At 40.9% G+C, this 26,594-nt stretch overlaps 1 protein-coding gene and 1 long non-coding RNA gene across 22 annotated transcripts in view; one reads left to right on the top strand and one right to left on the bottom strand.

Moving 5' to 3' along the window:
- The window catches only part of PPIP5K1 (diphosphoinositol pentakisphosphate kinase 1), a 45,937-nt gene extending 19,364 nt beyond the window's left edge, over positions 1-26,573 (top strand). For 7 of the 21 annotated variants that reach the window (XM_077880838.1, XM_077880839.1, XM_077880833.1 and 4 more), the window contains 7 exons: positions 34-183; positions 805-895; positions 3,962-4,087; positions 8,403-8,585; positions 10,057-10,194; positions 19,409-19,522; positions 24,571-26,573. In XM_077880838.1, the coding sequence (XP_077736964.1) occupies positions 34-183; positions 805-895; positions 3,962-4,087; positions 8,403-8,585; positions 10,057-10,194; positions 19,409-19,522; positions 24,571-25,520 (1,752 nt within the window). In that variant the 3' untranslated portion in view covers positions 25,521-26,573. Of the gene's footprint in view, positions 1-33; positions 184-804; positions 896-3,961; positions 4,088-4,803; positions 4,867-8,402; positions 8,586-10,056; positions 10,195-19,408; positions 19,523-24,570 lie in introns of all 21 variants that reach the window. The other 14 variants (XM_077880850.1, XM_077880849.1, XM_077880854.1 and 11 more) reach the window with 10 other exon arrangements.
- Positions 1,371-6,865, bottom strand: LOC144303104 (uncharacterized). The gene is made up of 2 exons (XR_013370114.1): positions 6,630-6,865; positions 1,371-3,214 (listed from the first exon to the last, which is right to left on the bottom strand). It is a non-coding gene; the product is annotated as an uncharacterized LOC144303104 (long non-coding RNA).
- Positions 26,574-26,594: the final 21 nt, after the last annotated feature.

Genomic DNA, 26,594 nt, shown 5'->3' with positions numbered 1-26,594 from the left:
CTGTGACCGGCTTTCCACCCGGTCTGATTGCAGGTCATGAACATGCAGTGCACGGGGAACCTGGACCTGATCCCCTTGCGGGGACGGCGCCGCAGGAGGTCAGGAGACCTCCCCAGGCCTTCCCCAGCCATCGGCCTACAGCCCCGGGCTGTGTCCACCACTCACCTGGCATCCTGCACACAGGTGTCCCTCCCAACTTCATCTTCCTTTTCTGCCTCTGTCTTTGCCTTTTGGGACCTAGGGACTCAGAATACTATCTGCGGGTGGTGGAGTATATATTGGGGTCTGTGTGATTAGGCTCTTGTAGCCTTTTTAGAAATCTGTTTCATGTCTCCAGATATGGAAGGGAGAGTTTCTTGATACAGATAAGAAACTGAGTGTGGTTGCCATAACTACAGCTGTCCCATGAAAAGAGAAGAGGGTAGCCAGACTTTACTTCTTATCATGACTCATTTATTGTGATTGGCTTTGAGTCCTGTGGAGGGATAGAAAAGATTAAGGAACCCTGCTTTGCTGAGAACTGAGAATGGTTGAATAATGATTTCTCAGATTTTGGATAGAAGGGCTGTGCAGACAGGCATCTTGGATATACAAGTGCCTTCTGGTATATAGGATTTCCTGGACAGTTCCCTCTGCAAAGTATACTCTCCATTCCCTTTTCATTTTTCTTCCCCCATAAAAATCCTTTGGTTCTTCCAAACTTTCTGACTTTTCTTGGCTTTATAGGGGCAGGAATTCGGGACCTGGGTTTTAGACTTCTTGGTTGAGGTGGCAAAATGGTAATATAGAATCCTTGTTCTCCAGGTGCTTTCTGAGACTTCATCCTCAAGGCCTGGTAGCTACCGGCTCTTTTCATCTGCACGGCCACCAACAGAGATGAAGCAGAGTGGCCTAGGTATGGTTTTCCAGCATTTCACCTGTTGTTGGGAAAGGGTGTCTGTCTGTTCTTCAGGGTTTTCTTGTGGGGAAACCTTAGTCACGGGTGTTGGGGTCATCTAGTCAGTGGAATTGTTGGGTGGGGCTAGGGAGGATGAATTGGGAAAAGCCATGTTTAGGTGCGAATTTTGATCCCAGATGATTGTTTTCATTCCAGGAAGGTGTTTGTCTTTTGGTTTTTTCACCAACCCCCATTTCTCTGGCTCAAGGGCATTTTTCTGGCTTCCCCTCCCATTCCTTTCTGTCCTCCCGGTCTAGCCCAGACCTTAAGGGACCATGGAGACTCTGATACTTCAGAGTTATCAGAGACGAAACTATAAATAGAGGTACTTGTGACCTCCTCATAAGTGTCCTATTCCTCATTTGGAGAACTTGTGCCATGTCTTCCTTGAGACCTATGTTTATTGTATCCCTGCTCTGGCCCCTCCTACCTCCATGCCCTCTCCTTCATCCTCTCCTAATTCTGTAATTTTTTTTCCTTCCTTCCTTCCTGAAAATTGAGGGACATATCTGAGACTGGTGTAGTGGCAGAGGCTTCTCTCAGGACTTTGAGGGAATGTCTCTTGATTTTTTTGATTCCTGGAGAGGGGTGGAGAACATCATTCAACCTTTCCTAAGAACACAGACTGCAGGAAGGACCAAGCCTCAGAGGGTATTGTATTCTTTGGGAGTGGGGAGTGGTCCTCGGGAGGGGCTATCTTTGAATATAGGGCCTTATGAGCCAGTAAGTAAAACTGGCAATTAGAGACAATTGTGTGGGGTCTGGACTTGGTCCTCTGGCTTCTATCTTGTCCTATTATTCTCTCTATTTAGCTCCTTTCATTTTTCTGTTACTTTTGTCCTTGGCACCCAATGTCTTGGCCGCAAAATGGTTAGCTTTTGGACTAGCAAGGGGGAGAAAAGTTTTGTTAACTTTCCCAGCTAATTTTATGGGAGTAGGTTGCCTTCTAGATCCCTGAAATGAGGTAGACGGTTTGGGACATGAAAAATAACTGACAAACATATAGATATGTGACATGGACTTCTCTTCCTAGAAGTTTCAATAAAGAATAGGTTTCAGATAAGCTGGAAATGAGGATAGATGTGTCTGGTCCAGTTAAGTAGGAATGATATCAGAATAAGACAGAAGTATGAGCATGGGACTGGTTGACAGATGGTGGTGGTAAGGTAGGCACTATGCTCTGAGATGATCCAAGGACAGGACAGGGCAGGATTGGCAGGACCGCACCAGAAAATTATTTAGTGAGGGAAGTAAATGTAGAATGATTTGAGTGGTCTGGGATAAAGCCAGCTAGTTTCAGCTTCTCTGAAGAAAAGTAGATAGATTTAACAGCCTTTATTTCTCTCAGGAACCCCATTCTAGAGCCTATTTACACATGGAAGGTAGGAGAAGTTGCATAGAGCAGCAATCTTGAATTCCAAAATACTTGCTATCTGAGCTTTCTTGATTTCTATAGTGACCTTGAAATACTGGGATCCCTGAAACCATGGCCCTTTCTTTGTAGGCTCAAAGGAAGTTGACCTTTTTTCCCATTCTGTCCATCTCTGCTATGTTAAGTTCCCAAGCCAAACCCAGGTTCTTGGCTAAGATGAATTTGGAAGTAGAAAGCCAAATCCCATAAACTTGGGTATCAGTCTTGTTTCTTCCTTCCCACTCTGTCCTCATGAGCTATGGTAGGAATGGGGGCTATGGAGTTCCAACTCTATTCTCAATCGTATTTGAAACATTGACTGGTTTATTTGCTTCAGAGATTTTTAAAGTTTTATTTACTCCTCTGATTGGCAATAGAGTTCCCTTTGCTTTCTTCGAACTTGTATGTGTAGGCATCTGGCTTTGAGCATAGGGCTTATAAGGCAATAAACTTTTGAAAGCACAAAAAACATGGCTTTTTATTGTTTCCTATTTACCAGGTCCTCCTTCTTAATAGGGTCCTCAGCATATAGTAGGCATGCCCTCCATATAATCACCTTATTCCTCACATGTCTTTCAATTTATGTCCATCTTCACTTCAGAAACAATGCTCTGTTTCTTCTTGATGAAAATATACTTTTTTTTTTCCTAACCAAACACAGTTCATCTTCAGAATCAGGAGACCTGAATTCCATTCTAGCTTAGCTTCTAACGAACTATATGAGCTTGAGCAAATGAGATCCATTTTGAATCTCAGTTTCTTTATCTCTAAAATGAGAAGATTATACTGCATGATCTTTGAGTCCATTCCAGCTTTAAAAATTCAGTGAGTCTCCTACCTTTTTTCTTGAGAAAAGTAAAAAAGGCCTGAAGAGAGAGAGAAAGAAGGGAACGTTGGATTAAAAATTTAGGAGGAATTGGAAGAACTTAGGAGGAATTAGAACTTATGTGTACTTGGAATTTGAGCTAGGTGCTCAAAACTTAGTCTCTGGTTTCAGTCAAAGTTCTTTCCTTCTTTTTTTTTAAAAAAAAAGATTTTATTTATTCATGAGAGACACAGAGAGAGGCAGAGACATAGGCAGAGGGAGAAGCAGGTTCCCCACAGGGAGCCCAATGTGGGACTCGATCCCAGGACCCCAGGATCACACCCTGAGCCAAAGGCAGACACTTAACCACTGAGCCACCTAGGTGCCCCCAAAGTTCTTTCTTTCTAAATCTATAAGGGACTATATTTCTTGGTTCTTCAAACTGTATATAAGGGTAAGGAGCAATGAATTAAATCTAGGGAAATCTAGGGAGATCTACCTTTTAGCATTTCCAAGATGTACCTGGAGAGCATAGTCTACCCCTTTCAGTAACTTTGAGTCCCCTAATATGACTAACCCTGTATTTGTAGTGGCCTTTTTTAGCTACCATGTAGATCTTCTGCAAAATCCCTACCTTGCTTGCCCAGTGTAGCTATGGACAATAGTGAAATCTGTGTGTAGTGGCCACATAGTGATGGCTCTGAGTGACTATGTGAGTGTGTGTCTTCTTGTGTCATGTGAAGTTACGTGTACTTCTGTGTGGTAATTACAGCTTTGTGTGGCTACTAATGCACTCCCGGCCTTGCAGGCTCTCAGTGCACAGGGCTGTTCAGCACCACAGTGCTGGGTGGCTCTTCCAGCGCCCCGAATCTTCAGGACTACGCCCGCAGCCATGGCAAAAAGCTACCACCTGCCAGTCTGAAGCACCGAGATGGTATGTGGGTGGGTTTTGGGGGGCAACTTTTTTCCTCATTTGTCCCACAGCACAGACACAGCTCAAGAACCATTCGTACTTAAGAAGGCACTGACACTGGCCTTATAACAAGTTTTCTTCATCAATTATAGAGGGGAGAAGGAACCAAGACCCCATCCACCCCTCCATTTGCATTCTGTCTCAGTGCAATAAATACTACTTATTTATGCTTATCCCTTCATAATCTCCCACATATAGCCCTGCTGCATCAATTTACTCCACCTTTATATTCTTTCCTGGATTCTGGCCTGTAGGAGTAAGGACCAAAGAGGATGATCCATGATCAGGAAAAATGCAGTGGAGTGTTGATTAAAATCTAGGAAATCAGGGATGGGGAAGTTGCTCAGCCAAGGCAGGAAAGATGATGTGGAAAGAGATTGGGGGAAGGGATGAAAGTTTTTTTTACAGATTTTATTTCCAAATGACCAGAAAGAGGATGTGGTGGTGAAATTAGGGTTATCTTTGTGGGGCTGTATTGTGGTAGAGATGACACATAGATGCCTACAAGGAGATTATACCAAAGGAAAAGATTGAAACATGGTAGTCAGGAATCTAAGGGGTGGAGTGGTAGCAGGTCATATACTAACTATAAAGAACATAGTATATTGCGGGCAAATTCCAGAGCAGAGGGTGGGGACAGGGGTGGGTATAATCCCCATGATGTCTTTTCTCCCCAGAGCTCTTGTTTGTCCCGGCCGTAAAACGATTTTCTGTGTCGTTTGCAAAGCATCCGACTAACGGTACGTTTGCTTCTGACTCAACATCATTCCCCCTCATCATGTCACCTCCAGACACTTAACCTCTGAGTTCTGACACTGACTTTGCTTCTGCCTTCCACTATGTTGACAACGTGTTGTCTCTGAATGAACCACTCACTAAGTGTCCCTCCTGGGGCATACCCTTTGTTGTGACAAACTTTAGTCTTGGCTGTAGTCTGGCTGCCCTATCTGTGTGGCAACTCAGGGACGTATGTCCATGATCACCATTATCACCATCCTGTCACTTTTTTTAGCATCATCTCTAGAACATTAATTAAACCGTTCCCTTTCCCATCACATGACTGCTGGGCTTTGTACAAATATAACAGTGGTTCTCCTTCATAGGAAGAGAATAGTATTTCTTGGATTATCTCCATGTCTTCTTTCCCCCTCCCCCCTCCCCCCTCCACCACTCCTCAGCTTATACAATTTTGATCTTCCTGTTTTTTCTCCAATTCTTTGTTGGAGTGAATGACTAATTTGTTTTTCTTATGGAGCAATGCTGCTGCATTTCCCAGTTCCTATGCATACACCTAAGGGTGCTGGTCTTGAGTTCATAGTTTTCCATTGCCATATTCCTATCTCCTGTCATTGTGTGTACTTTATGTGGCTCCTGTGCTCCTGACATATGCTTTATGTTACTACTAACTTAGGGCCTGGGTCTAGAAAACAGGAGCCCAGATTGATTTGGGATGAAGAAAGACAGGGGTAGGAGGCCGTAGGTAAAGGAAAAAGGATTGTACCTTGAGTTATGCAACACGAGTTACAACACAGTTTCCCTGTAGCCCCAGCCTATCTAAGATGCTGCTATCTCAAAGAAGCTTGAAGTGAAGATTGAGATGTCTCCTGGGAATTCTGGGTGTGCTTAGGAATGAATAATGTTTCAAAAATATTGAAGAACTGGTCTGGCCATACTAAAGTGGGAGAGTTTATATATCTGTGTAAAACAAAAACTGAAGGGCAATGGTCTCTTTGTAGGGCATAGCAGGGGAACCCAGGGCTTACTTCCTGTTTTATCCTTTATATTATTGGTTTCTCTCTGCCTTGTATCTTGTTTTCAAGGTAAATCCAACTTTCTTATACATGGTTTTCTTCTGTCCAAGAACTAAGTCTCTCTAAAGAAGATAAAATTAGCCTGGTTTCCTGGCTGGAAAAACCTCCTTAGCCAGTGGCAACTGCTAGATTTTAGCTCATTTAGGCCATACCTCTCTACTAGGCACTGCTGAAATTTTCCTAGGTGGACTACCCTATACTTGCTCAGTTTATAATCCCACCTCCACCCTGGCTCCCATTTGTGCCTGTGAAGGAGTACCCCTTACAGAGTGGCATGGCTCTACCTATACATCTAGCTTCAAATTCTTCTGGCCTTCATATGCCATAGTCCTCTCCATAATAGAACCTCACGCACCAATCCCAACAGCCTGGGTCTTGGACTTAAGAGATGTGTTACTTAGAGTATAGAACATAGAACTATGTTTTATGCTCTAAGAATTTGGGAATTTGGGACCCTGAAATCAAAGTTACATCACTGATCTCTTAGTTCCTAGGCTTTGTGAGAAAAGATCCATATCTATAAAACATATCCTTAAACCTGTTTCTAGTTACCTGAGGCCTTGAGTAGCAGCCTCACCAGTTAAAAAAGAGAAGAATTAATTCTACCAAAAGGAAGAGAGGAAGAAAGACTTGGATAATTCAGATAGAGTGCAGGAGAGTAAATTCAAGATCTTCTCTGACTCCCTACATACTTTATCAGGGGTCTTCTGGCCATTGTTCCTCTTGTACTTGAGTTTGGAGGCTAACATATTTGAGAAGCTGAATCTGGGATCTTCCTGATGGTAACAGGAGAAATTTGGAGGTGTTGTGTCTCTTGCTGAAGTTTACCTAGATTGAATTTGTCCCTTAGGACAATATGAAGGCTCTATCCCATGTCAAATCTTGCTTGACTGACCTAGCAATTACAGAGTAGATGCTCTGTCTATAATTGGTTATGGCAGGTTAGTGACAACAGTATGCCACTCTACTGTCCCATCATCACTGTCTCCTTCTGTGATGTCTCACTTTGAAATAGCAGCTGGAAAACCTGGACCTAGCTTTTGAAAGGAGGCAAGGCAGTGCTGACTCCTTACCTTAACGAAAGAACATCTCTCAGCCATCCCTGCCTCTATTCCTGATAAGCTTCTGTCACATCCTGTGACCACACTGAGTATGCAAGTATGGCCCATTCCTAAACTACACACTGAACTCGCCAAAGGAAACTAATATAGTGGGAAAGAGACTGTGGTTCAACCTCATCCTGAATATTAGAGTACCTATTGGATTTACCAAGCCCAGTATATTCTAGAGTACAGTTAGAACCTAGGTAGAGTTGAAACTGCTCCTGAGTTTCAGACGGAGGTCTCTGGAAACCATAGTCTCATAAGATCACTCTGTAGAACCACTTCTGGTCTGGGAGTTCTGAGCAGTCATCTTTAGCTACCTTGACTTACCATCTCTATACCGATGTCCTGTCATCAGGTTTTAAGACCTGATACCTTTTTCTTAGGATCTTTTTCTGTTTTTCCTATGCCCCTTTACACATGCCTTTAACTGCCTTCAAGCTTTTACAGTTGAATTGCATATATCCACAAAGTTTGCCAAGCAGCTAAAACTGCAAAGTGGTTCAAGATTGAAGCTTTCCATTCACCAGCTGAACAAAGTTAAACTCACCAGCAGTGGGAGAAAATACAAAATTATCTAACTATTTTTGGCTTTTGTAGTGGATACAGTGTCCCCCCGAAACCTGAGATTTATGCAAACATTTTTTAAAAATCTGTATATTTGGGTAAGAGTAAAAGCTGATTAGTCAATGTCATTTTCACACATTGATTCTGTTTTTTGCATACTCTGTTTTAAAAGACCTTCATACTTGGTGTTCTGTCAATCTCCTTTGCCATCTACCTAACACCAGCCCTGTTTATGGCTATTTTATAGAGTCTGGTCCAGAAGGCTTGGCCTGAGCTTTTAGGAACCTTTTTAGCTTCAAACTTTGCCTTGATACCCTATACCATTCTTGATCCTCTTCTCTGAGTGACTTTGAACTTTGCATCTCTATACCAACTTTATAAATACATTTGTCTGAAGCAGGCCGTAAGTAAGGTTTGTCCAAGGATAATCAGGGACACTGGAGCTCTAATCAAGACTCCAGCCACAAAACTGCCAGCTTACCCCTATTCAGAATATGTGATTGCTGTCTATAAGCACTGACTTAATTATGCTCAGTGAAAGGGGGAGGGCCTTGCTGTATGATGAAGTCTCACTGGCCTCTTCTTTTAGACTTAGTATGATGCCGACACTCTTCTTTCCTGAAAGAGACACCCAGTGGTTCTGACCATCTCTGCTTCTCTCTTAGCTCACCTTGGAGCTGAGTGGCCCCACCTCCCAGTAGTGCTTGTGCCACTCAGTGCCCCCCTCATTGTCTTTCCCTCTTCTCTTTCTTTATCTTTGTGCTTCCTGCCGTGGTCCTCCCCCATCCCCTCCAGAGCTGCTGGATGACCAGCACCCTGTGGTCCGGTTGCTGCGCAGTTTTTCCTCTGACTGTCCAGGGGGCCGGCCAGTCTCCTTGGATGCCACGCTGGCGCATCACCTGCACCAGTGCTCCTACCACCTGCGCCTCTTCCGGAACTGGCTGCGCTCAGGCCAGGATGACCCCGAGTGCCTCTACGGTACCCCCTGCCACCAAGCTGGCTGCTGCCACTACCCTGGCTGGGACTGACTGCTTTGCTTATTGCACTTCTGGCAGAAGAGTCCACCTGTTCCTTTCTCCTATTTACCCTAAGGTTATGTGACTTGCCTTTAGTTGCTTGGATATGGGATTGGGGCCAGACTGCCTGGTAGCTGTAGCATTGGCTGCTCATCCCCTTACTATTCTACTTCCTTACTGCCTCCTAATGTTACCCATTCCCAATTCTATTCAGCATAGGAGTAGTTTCTTGCCCTGAAATCTGTTCTTGTCTCTATAACCCTCTGCTACTACCATCCTCAAATGCAAACGTTTTTCTAGCCACTCTGAGGAGCTAGAGATGTACTTCTCCTATGCTTCTGCCATAAGACTACAGGGGAAAATTGAGGCACAAAGGTCTTAATTGAATCTTTGAAGCAAACAAAGGCCAGAGTTAGAAGATGGTCAGGTATGATCCTTTTGAATTAGAGGTTTTAGACATTAGTGAACAGGAGGCAATGTCTTACATAGATATTGCTGTCCTGTCTATTCTTAGTTTCTTTAAGGAATTTTAAAGAGACACAGGAAAGATTGGGGGCTGGAAAAATGCTTGGGATGTATGCATTTTGTTCCTCCAATTGGGGACTTTTTTTTTTTCATCAACAGGCTCTGGGATTAGGGTTATATATTTAGATTTTCCCTTCACCCTAACCAGACCAGTGAACCTACATTGGAATTGTTTGGTTCAGACAGAGAATCAGTATTTATTCTTCTTCCTAGGGATTTGCCTCATTTTCCTGATGGAATAGAGAAATCCTAGCAAGTCTGGGGTTTTCCAGCGAGAGCAGAAGGGAGAAGCTTTGTTGTGATGGAAATGACCAAGAAAGAACTTCCATCCCCCAGCCTGTTCATGCATGTGGTTTTCCTTGGCTAAGCTTCATGTGTATTGCATGCACTCCAGCTTGCTTCCAGATATTCCAGCCTTTCCACTCATATCCTAAATCTGCATGAATCCTTCTTCAGATTCCATTCCTCCTTAATCTGGTTCTCTTTACATGAACCCTGAAATCTACTGTTTCTTCCCAGCTCCATGACCTCCCTACCTCATTTAGACCTTCAATTTCACCCCTTACCTCTGGACTTTTGTTTTATTCCCCTAGAAAGAGTAAGAGCAATGTAGGTGCTTAACCTATTGGAATTCATTTATTTTTCCATGAGTCATTGCAGGCTCTCCATAGGTAGGATAAGTGGTGATTTGATTCACTTGGAAGCCTTAGCAGATAGACTTCTTAGGGCATCTGGAGGTGATACCTGTAGGGGCTCTAAAGAGTTCCCTCTCTTGAGATCTTGGATACCCCATACTCCAAAAGCCACGGACTCTCCTGATGGCTCTCAGGGACTCTCCATGCTTCCTTTGACAGTTGGGGTATATCTGGCAGGAATAACATTGACTTTGCCCATCTCTTTTCTAACAGGATTTGAAGGATGTTCCATGGTGCCTACCATCTACCCCCTGGAAACACTGCATAATGCCCTTTCCCTGCGTCAAGTGAGTGAATTCCTAAGTAGAGTCTGCCAGCGCCATACTGATGCCCAAGCACAGGCATCTGCAGGTATGGAGAATACTCTCATCTTGTACCCTTGTCTCTGTCCCTACTCTTATGCTTCCTAGAATATGAGTAATAAATTAAAAAGATAGGCACTCCAAAAAGACACAGAAGTAGACTTGAAAAATTGTTTAATTGCATAGGCCAATTCAACATCATAACTTCCCAAGTTAATTTATAAATTTAACATGATTCCAGTAAAAATGCTGATGTTTTTCTAAAGTCAGACAAATGGATTCTGAAGTTGTCTTTGAAAAATAAACAAGCAAGAGTAGCCAAAGAAAACCTTGAAAGGAAGAGTAATGAGAAGTTACTAGCCCTATCAGACTTTATAACATCCCATAAAACTTTTATAATGAAAATACTGTTGTTTTTGTACAGGAATAGACAGAGAGGGCAGCCCTGGTGGCTCAGCGGTTTAGCGCCGCCTTCAGCCCAGGGCCTGATCCTGGAGACCCGGGATCGAGTCCCACATTGGGCTCTCTGCATGGGGCCTGCTTCTCCCTCTGCCTGTGTCTCTGCGCCTCTCTCTCTGTCTCTCATGAATAAAAAAAAAAAAAAAAAAGGAATAGGCAGAGAGACCAATCAAACAAAATAGAAAATCTAGCAGTCGGTGAAGTTAGCATTTCAAAATACTGGGGGAAAGCAGACTTTTTTAAAAAAAAGACTTTATTTATTTATTTGAGAAACAGCATGAGGAGCAGAGAGAGAGGGAGAAGCAGATACCCTGGTGAGCAGGGAGCCCAATATGGGGCTTGATCCCTGGAGATCATGACTTGAGCTAAAGGCAGATGCTTAATTGACTGAGTCATTCCAAGATAGACTATTTAATAAATGAAGCTGGCACAACTGAATAGTCATTTGACAAAAAATTAGAATTGAATTTATGCTTCATGCTATATTACCAAGGTAAACTCTGTATGGTTCAGAAATCTAAATGTAAAAATTAAGCAATAGGTTGTTCAAAAGGCTTGTCCTTCCACAGAAACACCAAAAAATCAAGCAAAAGCTATAATAGTTTGCAGCAACCAGGAAAATGCTAAATCAAGAAAGAGGCAAGCTTAGAATGGCAGGAAGCTTCCCATCATTTTACCATCTCCTATCCTACCCTCTCCCCCACCTTAGCAGCAATCTTAAAGATGGCAGGGCATGTTCTAGGACCGGTTGTATGGAACTCTGGTCCTTAGTTCTAAAGGGAGCAGAACAGACTTTATTCTCAAAGAATTGTGTTTGTCTATTCTAACTTGTCTAACCTGAAAAACTGTCACAGGGTCCTTACCTTTGTTTCATTGAATCAGGGCAGAAAAGTAGCTGTGCAGAAAGTGTTTCTTGAAAACATTGTAATGCAAATGAACAATATGCCTCTGCCTGGGGCAAAAATTATAATTGAGGCAAACAATAAGTATACTGAAAGGCTGGAGTGAAAAATTAAGGAAATAATTTCTTTGGAAAATTAAGGCTTAAGAAGCACCCACATATACTGGGGAATTTAGAAGCCATGTACCTGCCTAGGGAAGGATACATGCACAGAAAACACATGGGAAGACCCTAAGATTTTACTTCTGGCCAAACTCTAGACTCAGCACAAGCAAGAAGTGAAGGCTAAGAGGGATTTGTAAACAGTTTAGCTAAGTGTTGAAGAAATACTCAACATAGAACCAATCTGCAAAGACCAGGAGAACTCCCCTTTCTTCCTTTTCCCCCATCTTCCTCTCCTCTTCTTTTGGTTTTTGTCATTCAAAGAAATCCTTGTCAGAACACTAGCTGTGAAACAAGCTAAAGGAACAGAAACTTCAGAGACCACATATGACAAAGAAGATAGACTTCACAAAAATAGTAGAAAAATTACTAAACAAACAGTCACAGCCTACAGCAAACCATGAAAACAAACCCTGAGGAGAAGGAATAATCTGGTATTCACAATTATAATACTCAAGATGTAGGGTGGCTGGGTGTCACAGTCTGTTAAGCATCTGCCTTTGGCTCAGGTCATAATTCTGGGGTCCTGGGATTGAGCCCCACATCAGGCTCCCTGCTCAGCAGAGAAGTCTGCTTCTCCCTTTCCCTTTGCCATTCCCACCACTTGTGCTCTCTGATTCTAGCTCTCTCAAGTAAGTAAATAAAATCTTTAAGAAAACTATTCAAACTGTCCAGTTTTCAACAAAACATTATAAGATATGCAAAGATACAAAAAGGTATGGTCCATTTACAGAAGAAATTAACAGAAACTGCCCCTAAGGAAGCATAGATGTTAGACTTGGACAAATATTTTAATAAAGCAATAGAAAATATTAAAAGGAACCAAACAGAAATTCTGAAAGATAAAAATATAACAAATGTAAAATTCACTAAGGATTTCTTTTTTTTTTTTTAAGATTTTATTTATTTATTCATGAGAGACAGAGAGAGAGAGAGGCAGAGACACAGGCAGAGGGAGAAGCAGGCTCCATGCAGGGAGCCCAAAGTGGGACTCGATCCCGAGTCCCCAGGATCACGCCCTGGGCTGTAGGCAGCGCTAAACCGCTGCGCCACCGGGGCTGCCTTCACTAAGGATTTCTTAGAAGATATGAGCAGGCAGAAGAAAAAATCAACAAAATTAAAGAGAAATCATTTTTAAGTGTCTAGTCTGAGGAGAACGAAAAAAGAAGGAGGAAAAAATTAGCCAAAGATATTTGTGGGACACCATCAAGACTACCAACATGTACATAAATGGGAGTCCTGGGAGGAGAAGAGAGAAAGAGGCTGAAAAAAATATTTGAAGGAATAATGGCTCTGAAGACTTCTCAAATTTGATAAATACACAAATCTATACTTTAAATAGTTCAAACACAAATAAGGATAAATTCAAAGAGATCCACACTGAGATACATTGTCATCAAATTGTCAGAAGATAGAGAAAATCTTGAAGGTAGGAAGAGAAAAGCAGCTTGTAACACAAAAGGGATCTTTAATAAAATTAACAATGATACCATGAATTCTTTATGTAGCAGAACTATTCAGAAATGAAGAAAAAAATTAAGACATTCCCAGATAAATAAAAGTTGAGGGAGTTTTGTCACTAGTAAACCTGCTTTACAAGAAATGCTGAAAGCATTTTGGGCTGAAATAAAAGTACACTAGATAGTGACTTGATACCATACGAAAAAATGAAGAACCCTGGTAAAGATAACTACATTGGTATATATAAATGTCAACATTACTATATTTTTGGTTTATAACTCCTCTTTTTGTTTCATATATGACTTAACACTCAAATGAATAAAAAAATCATTACAAGACTGTATTAACAGGCATACATTATATAAAGATATAATTTGTGACAACATAAGGTGAAGACTGTACTTTGTAGGAGCAAAATTTTTTTTTTAAGATTTTTAAAATTTATTTATTCATGAGAGACACAGAGAGGCAGAGACACAGGCAGAGGGCAGGGAGCCCGACATAGAACTCAATCTCAGGACCCCAGGATCACGCCCCAGGCTGAGGGCAGGTGCCAAACCTCTGAGCCACCCCTGGCTGCCCAGAGCAAAGCTTTTGAATGTTATTGAATCTAAATTGCCATGAATTCAAAAAAGATTGTTATAAATTTAGGATGTTAATTGTAATCTCCATGGTAATCAATATGAGAATGTCTAAAAAATATACAGAAAAGGGAATAAGAAAGGAATCAAAATGGAACACTACAGAAATATCAATTAAACACAGAAATGATAGTAAAGGAGGAAATGAGGAACAAAATAAAGTAGAAGATGTATAAAAAACAAATAGTGTGCAGCCTAGGTGGCTCAGTAGTTTAGTGCCGCCTTCAGCCAGGGTTGTGATCCTGGAGACCCAGGATCAAGTCCCACATTGGGCTCCCTGCATGGAGTCTGCTTCTCCCTCTGCCTGTGTCTGCCTCTCTCTCTTTCTGTGTCTCTCGTGAATAAATAAATAAAATCTTTAAAAAAAAAGTGAAATAACAGAATAAAGCCCTTTCTTATCAGTGATTACTCTAAATGTAAATGAATAAAACTCTCCAGTTAAAAGACAGAGATTAGGGTGCCTGGGTGGTTCAGTTAAATGTCTACCTTTGGCTCAAGTTATCATCCCAGGGTCCTAGAATCAAGTGCTGTGCCTGGCTCCCTGCTCAGCAAGGAGCCTGCTTCTCCCTCTGCCCATGCTTTCTCTTTCTCCCTCAAATAAAGAAATAAAATCTTTAAAAAAAAAGGGATGCCTGGGTAGCTCAGTGGTTGAGCATCTGCCTTCAGCTGAGGGCATGATCTTGGGGTCCAGGGTCCCTTGCAGAGAGCCCACTTCTCCCTCTGCTTGTGTCTCTGCCTCTCTCTGTGTGTCTCTCATGAATAAATATGTAAATAAATCTTTTTTTAAAAAAAAAACCTTTACAAAATAAAAGAGATTAGCAGAATGGATTTTTTAAAAGATTTATTTATTTTAGAGAGAGAGATGGAGGGAGGGGAGCAGAGGAAGAGACACCCCCTAGCAGACACCCTGCTGAAGGTGGAGCCTGACACAGGGCTTGATCCCACGATCCTGAGATCATGACCAGAGCTGAAACCAAGAGTAGAACACGCAACCGATGGTACTCCCCCAGGCATCTCAGTAGAATGGAATTTTTAAAAAATCATCCAACTATATGCTATGTATGTGAAACTCACTTTAGATCCAACAGTACAAATAAGTTGAAAGTGAAAGGATAGAAAAAGATATTCCATGCAAATAATGACCAAATGTGAGCTGGGGTAACTATACTGATGTCAGACAAAGTAGTCTTTAAGGCAAAAACTGTTATAAAAGACAGAGGTCATTATATATTGATAAAAAGTTCAGTTCATCAAGAGCATACAAAAACTATAAACATTTACCCACCAACAATAGAGCCCCCAAATATATGAAGCAAAAATTGACAGAATGAAGGGAGTAGAGTTCTATAGTAATAGTTGGAGACTTCAATATCTCAGCTTTAATAATAGATAAAATAACCAGACAGAAGATCAGTAGGGGAACAGAGCTTCAATAACAGTGTAAACCAGCTAAACCTAACAGACACAAAGAACATCCTACTACCAACAAAATACAGATTCTTCTTAAGTGCACATGGAATATTCTCCAGTATAGAACATATGATAGGCCACAAAAAAGTTAAATGAATTTTAAAAGAAATTGAAATCATACAAAATATCCTCTCCAACCACAGTGAAATGGTGCTAGAAATCATTAATAGAAGGAAAATTGGAAAAATTGGAAAATTCACAAGTATGTAGAAATTAAACACATTCTTAACCTTTGGGTCAAGGAAGAAATAACAAGAGAAATTAGAATATATTTTGAGATGAATGAAAATGAAAAAGCAACATTCCAGAAGTTATGGAATTCAGCAGAAGCAGGGCTGAGAAAATTTATAGCAGTAAACACCTACATTTAAACACAAGAAAGATCATAAACCAAAAACCTAACTATATACTTTAAGGAACTAAAAGAAGAGCAAACTAAACCCGAAGCTCATAGAAAGAATAAAATAATAAGTAGTAGAACAGAGATAAAAGAAATAAAGAATAGAAAACGAAAGAGTCAACAAACCCAAAAGTTGGCTCTTTGAAAAAAATCAACAAAATTGACAAATCTTTAGCAGACTTAGAAAAAGCGAGTGTTGATGCAAATAACCAAAATGAGGAATAAAAGTGGGGACATTGCTACTGACCTTACAGAAATAAAAAGGATTATAAGAGAGTACTATAAACAATTGTATGCCAGTGAATTAGATAACTTAGATGAACAAATTCCTAGAAACCCACAAGAAGTGACCCAAGAAGAGATGAAAAATCTGAACACAACCTATAACACAGGAAAAGACTGAATCAGTAGAAAAACTTTTCTTTTTATTTTTTAAAAAAGATTTTATTTATTTCACAGAGAGAGGGAGCACACAAGCAGGGGGAGTGGGAAAGGGAGAAGCAGGCCCCCCAGGGAGCAGGAAGCCCAATGCAGGACTCGATCCTGGGATCATAAAGCTAGCGAAAGGCAGCCACTTAACCGACTGAGCCACCCAGGTACCCCTAGAAAAACTTTTCAACAAAGAAAAGTCCAAGACAAGATAGCTTTACTGGTGAAATCTACCAAACAGTAAGAATTAACATGGTTTTTTTTTTTCACACTTTTCCAAAAAATAGAAGAGGAGGAAACACTTTCTACGAAGTCAGCATTACCTTGATACTAAAGCCAAAGACACCATAAGAAAACTACAGACCTATATCCCTTATGAATATAAAAGCAAAAATTCTCCGTGTTTTTTTTAAGTAGGCTTCATACCCAGTGTGGAGCCCAGCAGGAGGCTTGAATTCACAACCCTGAGATCAAGACCAGAGCTGTGATCAAGAATTGGATGCTTAACGATCGAGCCACCCAGGAGCCCCAGAAGCAAAAATTCTCAACACAATACTAGCTAGCTAAATCCAACAGCAAGTTGACAAAGTGAGATTTATCTCAAGAAGGCAAGGGTAATTCAACATAAGAAAGACAGTGTAATATACTACATTAAAAGAACAAAAGAGAAACTCACAATCATCTCAATTGACATAGAAAACCATTTGATACAATCCACTACCCTTTCATGATAAAAATGCCCAGCATACTAGGAATGGAACTTCTTCAAATGATAAAGAATATTTATGCACAACCCATAGTGCACATCATACTCAATGGTGAAACCTTTCCCTCTCTGATCAGGAACAAGACAAGGATGCCCACATTCACCATTATTGTTCAATATTATTTTGGTAATTTTAGACAGAGCAATCAGGCAAGAAAAAAAAGTAGCATAGAAATTGGAAAGGAAAAAGTAAAACTATCTCTTTTTGCAGAGGACATGGTCCTATATAGAAAAAATGCAGAGTCCTCAAAAAAACTTCCAGAACTAATGAACAAATTCAGCACAGTTGCAAGATACAAGATCAGCTCACAAAAATAGATTTTGTTTCTAGATACCAGCAATGAACAATCCAAAAAGGAAATTAAAAAAAAATACAATTTATAATAGCATCCAAAAGAATAAAATACCTGGGACAAATTTAACCAAGAAGTTTAAAGATTTGTACACTGAAAAATACAAAACATTGCTGAAATAAATTAAAGAAGACCTAAACATCCCATGTTCGTACCCCCTCCCTCAGTCTTTTTAGAGATTTTTTCCCCTAGCAACCCCCTACTACCTGGAATTTTAATACTACAAATATATAGTATATATCTGTTTATGGTTCATGACTATGTGATGGACTACAAACCAGTTGAATATCTAAGATTTTTTTACCCTCACCAGGAACCAATTTCATTGAGAAGGCATAGTTTAGGGCAAGAAAAATACAAACTGGTCCCGAGGCATGTTATAACAAAAGCAAGGAAGCAGTCAAGCCTGAAGAGGTTCCTACTGACCATAACTGGAACATTTTAGCATTCAAAAGAATAATTTACTGTAATTGAGTAAAGTATACGAATATATAAAGATCCATGTGCTCATAATAAATAATAAGTAAATAATTCTACAAAAAAGAAACCAAAAATAAAATAATTATCATCTGCCACAATTGGAGAATACTTTTCACTACCTCTTTTCTCCAAAAACTAATTAAAAGGAAACAAACACATGGGTGCCTAGGTGGCTCACTCAGTTAAGCGTCTGCCTTTGGCACAGGTCATGATCCCAGGTTCCTGGGCCTGAGCCCCACATTCTGGCTCTCTGCTCAGCAGGGAGTCTGCTTTTCCCTCTGTCCCTCTCCCTGCTCATGATTTCCCCCTCTCTCTCAAATAAATAAAATCTTTTTTTTGAAAAAGGAAACACTTATTCTCCTTTTTCAGTAAGAACTGCAGTTTAGTGTAATCAAATAACCCCAGTTGAAGGGGAAAAGCTCTTCTTTACAGAAAATATGCCAGCTAGTAAATGTTGGAGGATTGATAGAAATAGAAAATCACCACTTAAATAATTAAGAATCATCAATGAATACTAACACAATTAGGTAAAATGTTGATGGGGTTTTGTAGTACCAAAAGATTACCTCTTTCCTCAGAAGGGGAAAACTTTACAGTGGTGAGATCTTGTGGCTACCACCTTAACCCAGTTAGCAAACTTAGCTTTAATTAGAGGAACAGTGAGATATTATGTGCCTCTAGTATGACATAAAGTACATAGGATCACCTCTTTGGCACCTACTTGGTATTTTTACCAAAGTTGTTTAAACTGAATAATCTAATCAAGCCTTTTATATCTAACTTCCAGTTTATAGGAAATACAAGCAATAGTGAAATAAGTTAAATGATTCTATGAGGGAGCAATCACACAAATCCAGAATGTGAGATGATATAGTTCTGTGACATAACTGATCTCTTCTTTTCAAAAAGTCACTTTGAGGGGCATCTGAGTGGCTCAGTTGGTTAAGTATACAATTCTTAATTTTGGCTCAGGGTCATGGGACTGAGCCACATGTTAGATTCCATGCTCACTAGGGAATCCACTTGAGATCTCTCCCTCTCCCTCTGACCCTTCCCCCGATCATGTGCACGTTCTCTTTCTCAAATAAATAAATAAAAACCTTTTTTAAAAAGTCACTTTAAGAAAAATAAATGGTGTGTGTAGGGATAATATTCTAGATTAAAAGAGACCTTGGAGACATAAAATGCAATGCATGATTCATGTTCAGATATTAGATAGTTTGGGAATAATGGGAATTTTGAATATGAATTGGCTATTATATATTAGAGTATTATTTTTAAATTTTGTTAGGTTTGTTCATGGTGTGTGGGTATGTAGGAAAAATTCCTTATATCTTAGAGATGCATATTGATGTATTTAGAGGTGAAATGTTTCATAATGCCTGTCATTTTTTAAAAAGAACTTCAGCATGAAGAAATGGGTGAAACAAATATGGCAAAATGTTAACATGTTGATGTGGTAAATACAGGAGATGAAGATATCAGTATGAATTGTAATAGTTTTTCACCTACTTTTTTTTAAAAAGGGGGGATGGAGGAGGGAACAAAAATGTTTAAAAATATTCATAATATAAAGTTTAAATATTAAAAATGGTTTGTGTGAAGGGTCCTTAGGAAATGCTACTTTTCAGCCTGAAAATGTGTAAGTTGGTTTTGATTTATGTTGAGAACCTGTGTTTCTTGGATGCTTCCTCAAACTCTTTTTTTTTTCCCCTTCCTTTTCTCTCCCTGCTTTGTCCAGCCCTCTTTGACTCTATGCACAGCAACCAAGCCTCAGATAGCCCATTTTCCCCACCCCGTACTCTTCATTCACCTACCCTACAACTTCGGCAGCGCTCTGAGAAGCCCCCTTGGTGTAAGTAATCCTTTTGGAACTCTGTGGAGAAAGGCCAAGAGGGATGGAGGGATTGATGAATGAGAGACCTGTTTCATGAGGGAAATGAAGATGAGGGTTGAAAGACCAGGAATAGCCTGTAGGGGAAGCAGTCTCACCTGCTGTTTCCAAGGTGAAGGGAGGATCTGTTTACCTTGTCTCATTATCTCCACCCTCATGGCCTTTCTCTGTTTCAGTGGAGAGGCACCTAAAAGATAGTGTCCCAGAGGGACACCTAAAAGTGGAGAGGCACCTGTTTCAGTGGAGAGGCACCTAAAAGATAGTGTCCCAGAGGGTGCTTCGGGGAACAAAGGATAGAAACTTCATCTTCCTCAGATTCCCATGTGGTCTCTACAGCTTTCTCAAGTATAGATGACTTGAGAGGAAGTTGAGAGATGAGTTGAGAGGAAACTTGAATATATAGAAAAGCTGGGAGAAGGAAACTAGAATCTGCTACTACTTTCCACATGTCCCTTTTCTCAAGGTGTCTGATCTCAACTAGTAGTTCAAGTTGAGGTGCTGCTTCTTCCCATCTCTTCTTTATAAGCTCTAGCCTATCACAAGGTGCACCTGGGTGGTGCAGTCTGTTAAGTGTTCAACTCTTGGTTTAGGCTAAGGGCATGATCTTAGAGTTGTGAGATTGAGCCCCATGTTGGGCTCCATACTCACTGTGGATTCTGTCTCCTTCTGCCTCTTCCATTGGTGTTCATTCATGCTCTCTCTCTTTCTCTCTCAATAAATTCATTCGTTCACCCATTCATTCATTCATTCATTTCCTGGCCTATCACTAATTTTCCTTGGCAACAATGTGAATAGTGGAGTCACAAGGAGTTCTTAGGGTAATTGTAGGGAAGGAGAGGTACCAGTGACATTCAGAGGGAGGATAAGGACCAGAGACACCAGTGATGGAAAAAATCTTTTCCTTATTCAACCTGCCTCCAGGAAATAACTAAAATCAAACATGGCTTTTATTATTTTATTTGGATAGGACTGAAGCAAAGATTCATATTTCAGCATTGAGTTAAACAGTTGCAGAATTGGTACCCTGTATGCAGAAGAAACCTTCCTTCCTGATACCAAGAATACTTCTCCCAAATTTTAAATTATCTTATATTCACCTCGCCATTGCTTCTTTTATCCCTCTCCTGGAATGTTTATGGTTTTGTGCCCCTGGAAGTCTCTTTTTAAAATAATATTTAATATATTATTTAAAATTATATATATAGGGACTCCTGGGTGGCTCAGCAGTTGAGCATCTGCCTTTAGCTTTTAGCTCAGGGCATGATCCTGGGGTCTGAGGATCATGTCCCACATTAGGGTCCCTGTGGGGAGCCTGTTCTTTCTCTGCCTCTCTATGTGTCTCTCATGAATAAATAAAAATAAAATCTTTAAAAATAATTATATATATTTAAATTTGAGTATAGTTATATACAATATTATGCAGCATACTGGTTCAACAAGTCTATATATTTTGCTATGAGCAATACAAGTGTAGCTACCATCCTTCACAATATAATGCTATTGCAATACCATTCACTGTATTCCCTATGTTGTACTTTTCGTTCATGTGATTTATTCATTCCATAACTGGAAGCGTAGATCCCCCACTCCCCTTCACTCATTTGTCCAGCCTCCCACCACCGCCTCCCCATCAACTTATTCCCTGTATTTTAGGTCTGATTCTGCTTTTTATTTGCTTATTTATTCTTTTTTAGATTCTATATATATTAATGGTATTTGTCTTCCTTTATTTCACTTAGCATAGTATCCTCTAGGTCCATCCATATTGTCACAAATGGTAAAATCTCATCCTTTTCATGGTTGAGGAATATTCCATCATGTATATATGTGTATCTTCTTTATCACAGACATCTATTGGTGGACATCTCTTGGTGTACAATGGGCTGCTTCCATAACTTGGCTATTGTAAAGAATGCTACAATAAACATAGGGATACATATATCTTTTGAAACTAAAGTTTTCATTTTCTTTGGGTAAATATTCATTAGTGGAATTATTGGATCATATGATATTTCTATTTTTAATTTTTGGAGGAATCTCCATACTGTTTTCCGTAGTGTCTATACCAATTTATATTCCCACCAGCAGTGCACAAGGGTTCCTTTTCCTTCACATGCTCGCCAACACTTATTTCTTGTCTTGTAAAAAAAAAAAAAATTTAATTTTAATTCCAGTTAGTTAACATACAGCATTGTATGTTATTTCTTATCTTTCTGATTCTAGCTATTCTGACAGGTTTAAGGTGATGTCTTATTGTGGTCTTCATTGCATTTCCCTGATGTTTAGTGATGTTGAGTCTCTTTGCATGTGTCTGTTGGCCATCTGTGTGTCTTCTATGGAAAAATGTCTATTCAGGTTCCCTGCCCATTTTTTTTTTAAGATTTTATTTATTTATTTGACAGAAAGAGAGCAAGCACAAGCAGCATGGAGCAGCAGAGGGAGAGGGAGAAGCAGGCTCACTACTGACCAGGGAACCTGATGTGGGGCTCAATCCCAGGACCTGGGATCATGACCCAAGCGAAGGCAGATGCTCAACCAACTGAGCCACCCAGACACTCCTGCCCATTTTTAAATTAGATTATTTGGTTGGGCAGGGGTGGTGGTGGTGGTGGTGGTGGTGGTGATGGTGTTGAGTTGTGTATGTTCTTCATGTAGTTTAGATACTAACCCTTTATTGGATATATCATTTGCAAATATCTTCTCCCATTCGGTAGGTTGCCTTTTTGTTTTGTTGATAGTTTCCTTTGTTGTGCAAAAGTTTTTTTATTTTATAGAGTCCCAATAGTTTATTTTTGCTTTTGTTTCCCTTGCCTCAGAAGACATATCTAAAACAGTGTTGCTATAACCAATGTCAGATTACTGCCTGTGCTCTCTTCTAGGATTTTTATGATGTCAGGTCTCACATTTAGGTCCTTGATCCATTTTGAGTTTATTTTTGTGTATGGTGTCAGAAAGTGGTTCAGTTTCATTCTTTTGCATGTAGCTGTCCAGTTTTCCCAGCACCATTTTTTTAAAAAGATTTTATTTATTTATTCATGAGAGACAGAGAGAGAGAGAGAGAGAGGCAGAGACACAGGCAGAGGGAGAAGCAGGCTCCATGCAGGGAGCCCCACATGGGACTCGATCCAGGGTCTCCAGGATTACACCTGGGCTGCAGGTGGCGCTAAACCGCAGAGCCAGCCGGGCTGCCCCCCAGCACCATTTTTGAAGATACTGTTTTCCCCCCATTGTATAGTCTTGCTTCCTTTCTTAGATTTAACCACATAAGCATGGGTCTCTATTCTGTTTCATTGATCTATGAGTCTATTTTTGTGTCAGTACTGTTTTGATTACTACAGCTTTGTAGTATGTCTTGAAATCTGGAATTGTGATACCTCCAGCTGTGTTCAAGATTGCTCTGGCTGCTTCTGGAAAGCATCTTTCTCCTGCTTCTGCTTCTCTCTCTCTCTCTCTCTTTTTTTTTTTTAATTTTTTTAAAAATGTGTTTATCTGAGAGAGAAAGAGAGCAAGCACAAGGGGGAGGGGCAAAGAGAGAAGCAGATTCCTTGCTGAGCAAGGAGCCCAATGTGGGGCTTGATCCCAGGACCCTGAGATCATGACCTGAGCCCAAGGCAGACACTTTACCAACTGAGCCACCCAGGTGCCCCTCCTACTTCTGCTGATTTGCCTAAATTAAACTACTTAACTGAATATTAAGGCTACTTCTATTCTTGGGTGAACTCTTTTCTTTTTCATCTTGTGTTTAATCTACTATCAGACCTTTTGACTCACCTCTATGTTATGACTCACTGGCATACCCTAAACTAAATGACTGATTCAGCCTTTGTAGGCTCAGGCTTGCCAACTTTCCCAGGTTCTCTTGGATGACAGGATATTCAGATGTCCCCTGTATCCAAAACCTATCATTATTGATATCAGAGTGCTTTAAATATAAAGTTACAGTACCACTAATAAATACATTTATAAAAAGAAAAGTAGATTAGTCCCCTACTAGAGGTCAATGAAGTAGCAGAGATTGGAGTAGGATTTGTCCCACAGAGTAATTGAAGGCTCTAAGCCCTTCATTTTATTACTATAAGTATTTGGGTAATTAATTTTTATGTTGTATATGTCTATAACATTCACAATCCTATACCACTGTGTGTCCCAAGACTTAGAAGGTCTAAACCTTAGATCCATGGATGGATTTCAGGGTAAAGTCTTTGAACTCTAGGAATTATTTATGAAGATTAGTGTGAATATCCAGATGTACATTTTTCTGGGAAGATAGTCCATGACTGTCATTAGAATTTCAAAGGGTTCAGTGACCCCCCAGAAAGGTTAATTAAGAATCTGCCATTTAGAGATTCCATGGCAGTCCTCCATTTTCAGGTAATTTTCCTTCCTTCTGTTCTCATTCACAAGATTTTTCTACATTCTCCTGCTTAATTATCTCTTGGGCCATAAACAATGATTACCTTTGCCCCAGAAATATGTTGATTGCTTTAAAGAAATGATTATTAACAAAAGATGTACATCAGATTTAATTGGGAGTGTTTCAACAAAATACAGTGCCCTCATTCCCTCTTCACCCCACACATTTACCCTAAACCTACAGAATTAGAATCTCCAGTAATAGAAACTAGAAATTTGTATTTTTAAAAAATATCCCATAATTTTGATACATACCCTTAATTATGAGCCACTGGGATACACCATGGTATGTTTCCAAAGTAGGAATGACCATGGGAATTCACAGAGTTGGGGTGGGGGTACATTTGTGAAAGAACTGGATGAAGTGGGTCTCAGTACTCTCTCTTGAAGTCTTAGAAGTACCTTAGTGCTCCTGTATACTCCTGTCATGTACATTAGGCCAGAACAACAGTTCCTGAGCTGTGCTAATTGAGCAAGTCTTTGTACAGCTTAGGAAGAATTCAGACTGTCTTTCCTCAAGACCATTTGAGCTTTATACATAAATAGAGCCTACTCTTCCAGCTTGCCTGACTTGGTCTCCTGACTTTATTTTACAGATAGCAGTGGCCCTTCCAGCACTGTGTCCAGTGCTGGTCCTTCCTCCCCCACTGCAGTGGATGGTAACTGTCCTTTTGGCTTTAGTGATCAACCTTCTGTAAGTTCACACATGATTGAAGAACATCAAGGCCTTGGGATGCTCCCCAGGAATGGAGAACAAGAGCTCCCCATTGAAGGGGTGCAAGAGCCTTTTGAACCAAGCCAATCTTCACAGGAACCACCTGTGGAAACCAGCCAGCCATGCCAGGAGGTTGTTGAGGAGATCAGCCAGCCATGCCAGGAGGTCCCTGACATCAGCCAGCCATGCCAGGACATCCCTGAAGAGGTCAGCCAGCCTTGTCAAGAGGTCCCTGACATTGGCCAACCATGCCAGGAGAACCATGACAGTGTTAACCAGATATGCCAGGAGGTCCCTCAGATCCACCAGCCATGCCAGAAGGCGAGCCAACTGTGCCAGAAAATGTCTGAGGATGCTTGCCAGCTTTGCCAGAAGAACCCTGAGAAGGTCAGCCAGCCATCCCTGGATGTCCCCGTGGAGGTTGGCAGGCTGGCCCATGGGTTCCCTGTAGGGGTTCGTGACCTGGTCCAGGAAATCCATGTGGAAGTTGGCAGGCCAGCCCAAGAGACCCCTGAAGAGTTCAGCCAGCCATGCCAGGAATTCTTTGTAGAGGTTGGCAGGCTGGCCCAAGAGGCTTCTGCAATCAATCTATTATCTCAGGACATTCCTGAGGTTGATAAACCATCCCAAGAGTTCCCTGGGGAGGATGATCTGCAGGTCCAGGAAGTCCCTGAGATTAATCAGCAGTCCTGGGTGGTCCCTGAGGTTATTGACCAGCTGCCTGGAGAGGATATTCCCCAAGCCCAGTATCTATCTAGTGATCCAAACCCTCAGAGCCAGTCTTTGGCCCATGACCAGTACTCACCCCTCCCACCAGCAACATGTGATTAATCATGTTCTCATTAGTGGTAAAACACTATACCAGCTATTTGAGCTAGCAACTTTTTCTGTTGGCTAACTCACCTGCCATTGTAAGACCTTGGATCTCACCAGAGGTGTCTGAGGAGCAGTCCTCTTGGCATGAAGCCAAGAACTGTGCCAGAGCTGGGCTTGGGAAGGAGCCAATTTTGTGTTCAAAGCAGCCATTGACTCCTCACATGGCCATTAGATTTGAATAGGATTTCCATCAAGGGGTAGGCAGATCTCTCATTACTCATCCTCCTCTGAGCATCCCAGGAAATTCCAGATTGTTGAAGGAAATGCCACTTAACTGCTGAAGACACCATCTGGGGACAGCAAGTACAAAAGGGTCCTCCAAGATCTTCACTTTTCTGGGGAAATATTCACAACTTCACAAGGTACCCTTAGACCATATGTGCATTCAGGAGAACTCTTGTCTTTGCTAGCACTCCTCAGGTGGGTCTGTCTGAAATGTCTGAGAAAAAAGAGTCCCCTTCCCAAACAAACATCCATTGTGGCCACTAATCTAATCTTTAAATTGGGCTTGTGGGTGTTTTATATATCATCCCAGGTACCCCCTCTGCTCCAGTCCTGTTCCTCTGGGCAATAGCTCCAGGGTAAAAATAGATATTAGACTGCTGTGAAAATTTAAGAGTAACTACTTAAAATGCTCTGGGAGTTCTTGGCCAATCTGTGAAGCTGGACCTCTTTTTGTTGTGGGGCTACTTGGCTTAAGAGATGATATAGTAGAGAAAATCAGGTTGTATTTTAAGCAATCAGCAGAGATCAATATTGTATAGACATGAGGAAAGATTATATATATTTCTGTAGTAGTGCCAGGGACAGACTGGCCAAAGACCAAACACTCCAGGGTCCCCAGAAAGTTTGTCCTTTTATCATAGTGTCTTTAGGGTCAGGTGTGATTATGAAGCTTTTCCCAAAGATATGGGGATGGGAATGGGCATGGGTAGCAGGAGTAATGCAGTCACTGGAGTGGGGTGGCCAGAACATTATGAGTGCTCAATAAATATGAAATAATAAGAATGGTGATGGTGGTGATGATGT

This window comes from Canis aureus, chromosome 32 (genome assembly GCF_053574225.1).
Source record: "Canis aureus isolate CA01 chromosome 32, VMU_Caureus_v.1.0, whole genome shotgun sequence".
Taxonomy (NCBI): domain Eukaryota; kingdom Metazoa; phylum Chordata; class Mammalia; order Carnivora; family Canidae; genus Canis; species Canis aureus.
This window is presented reverse-complemented; position numbering and strand designations above follow the sequence as displayed.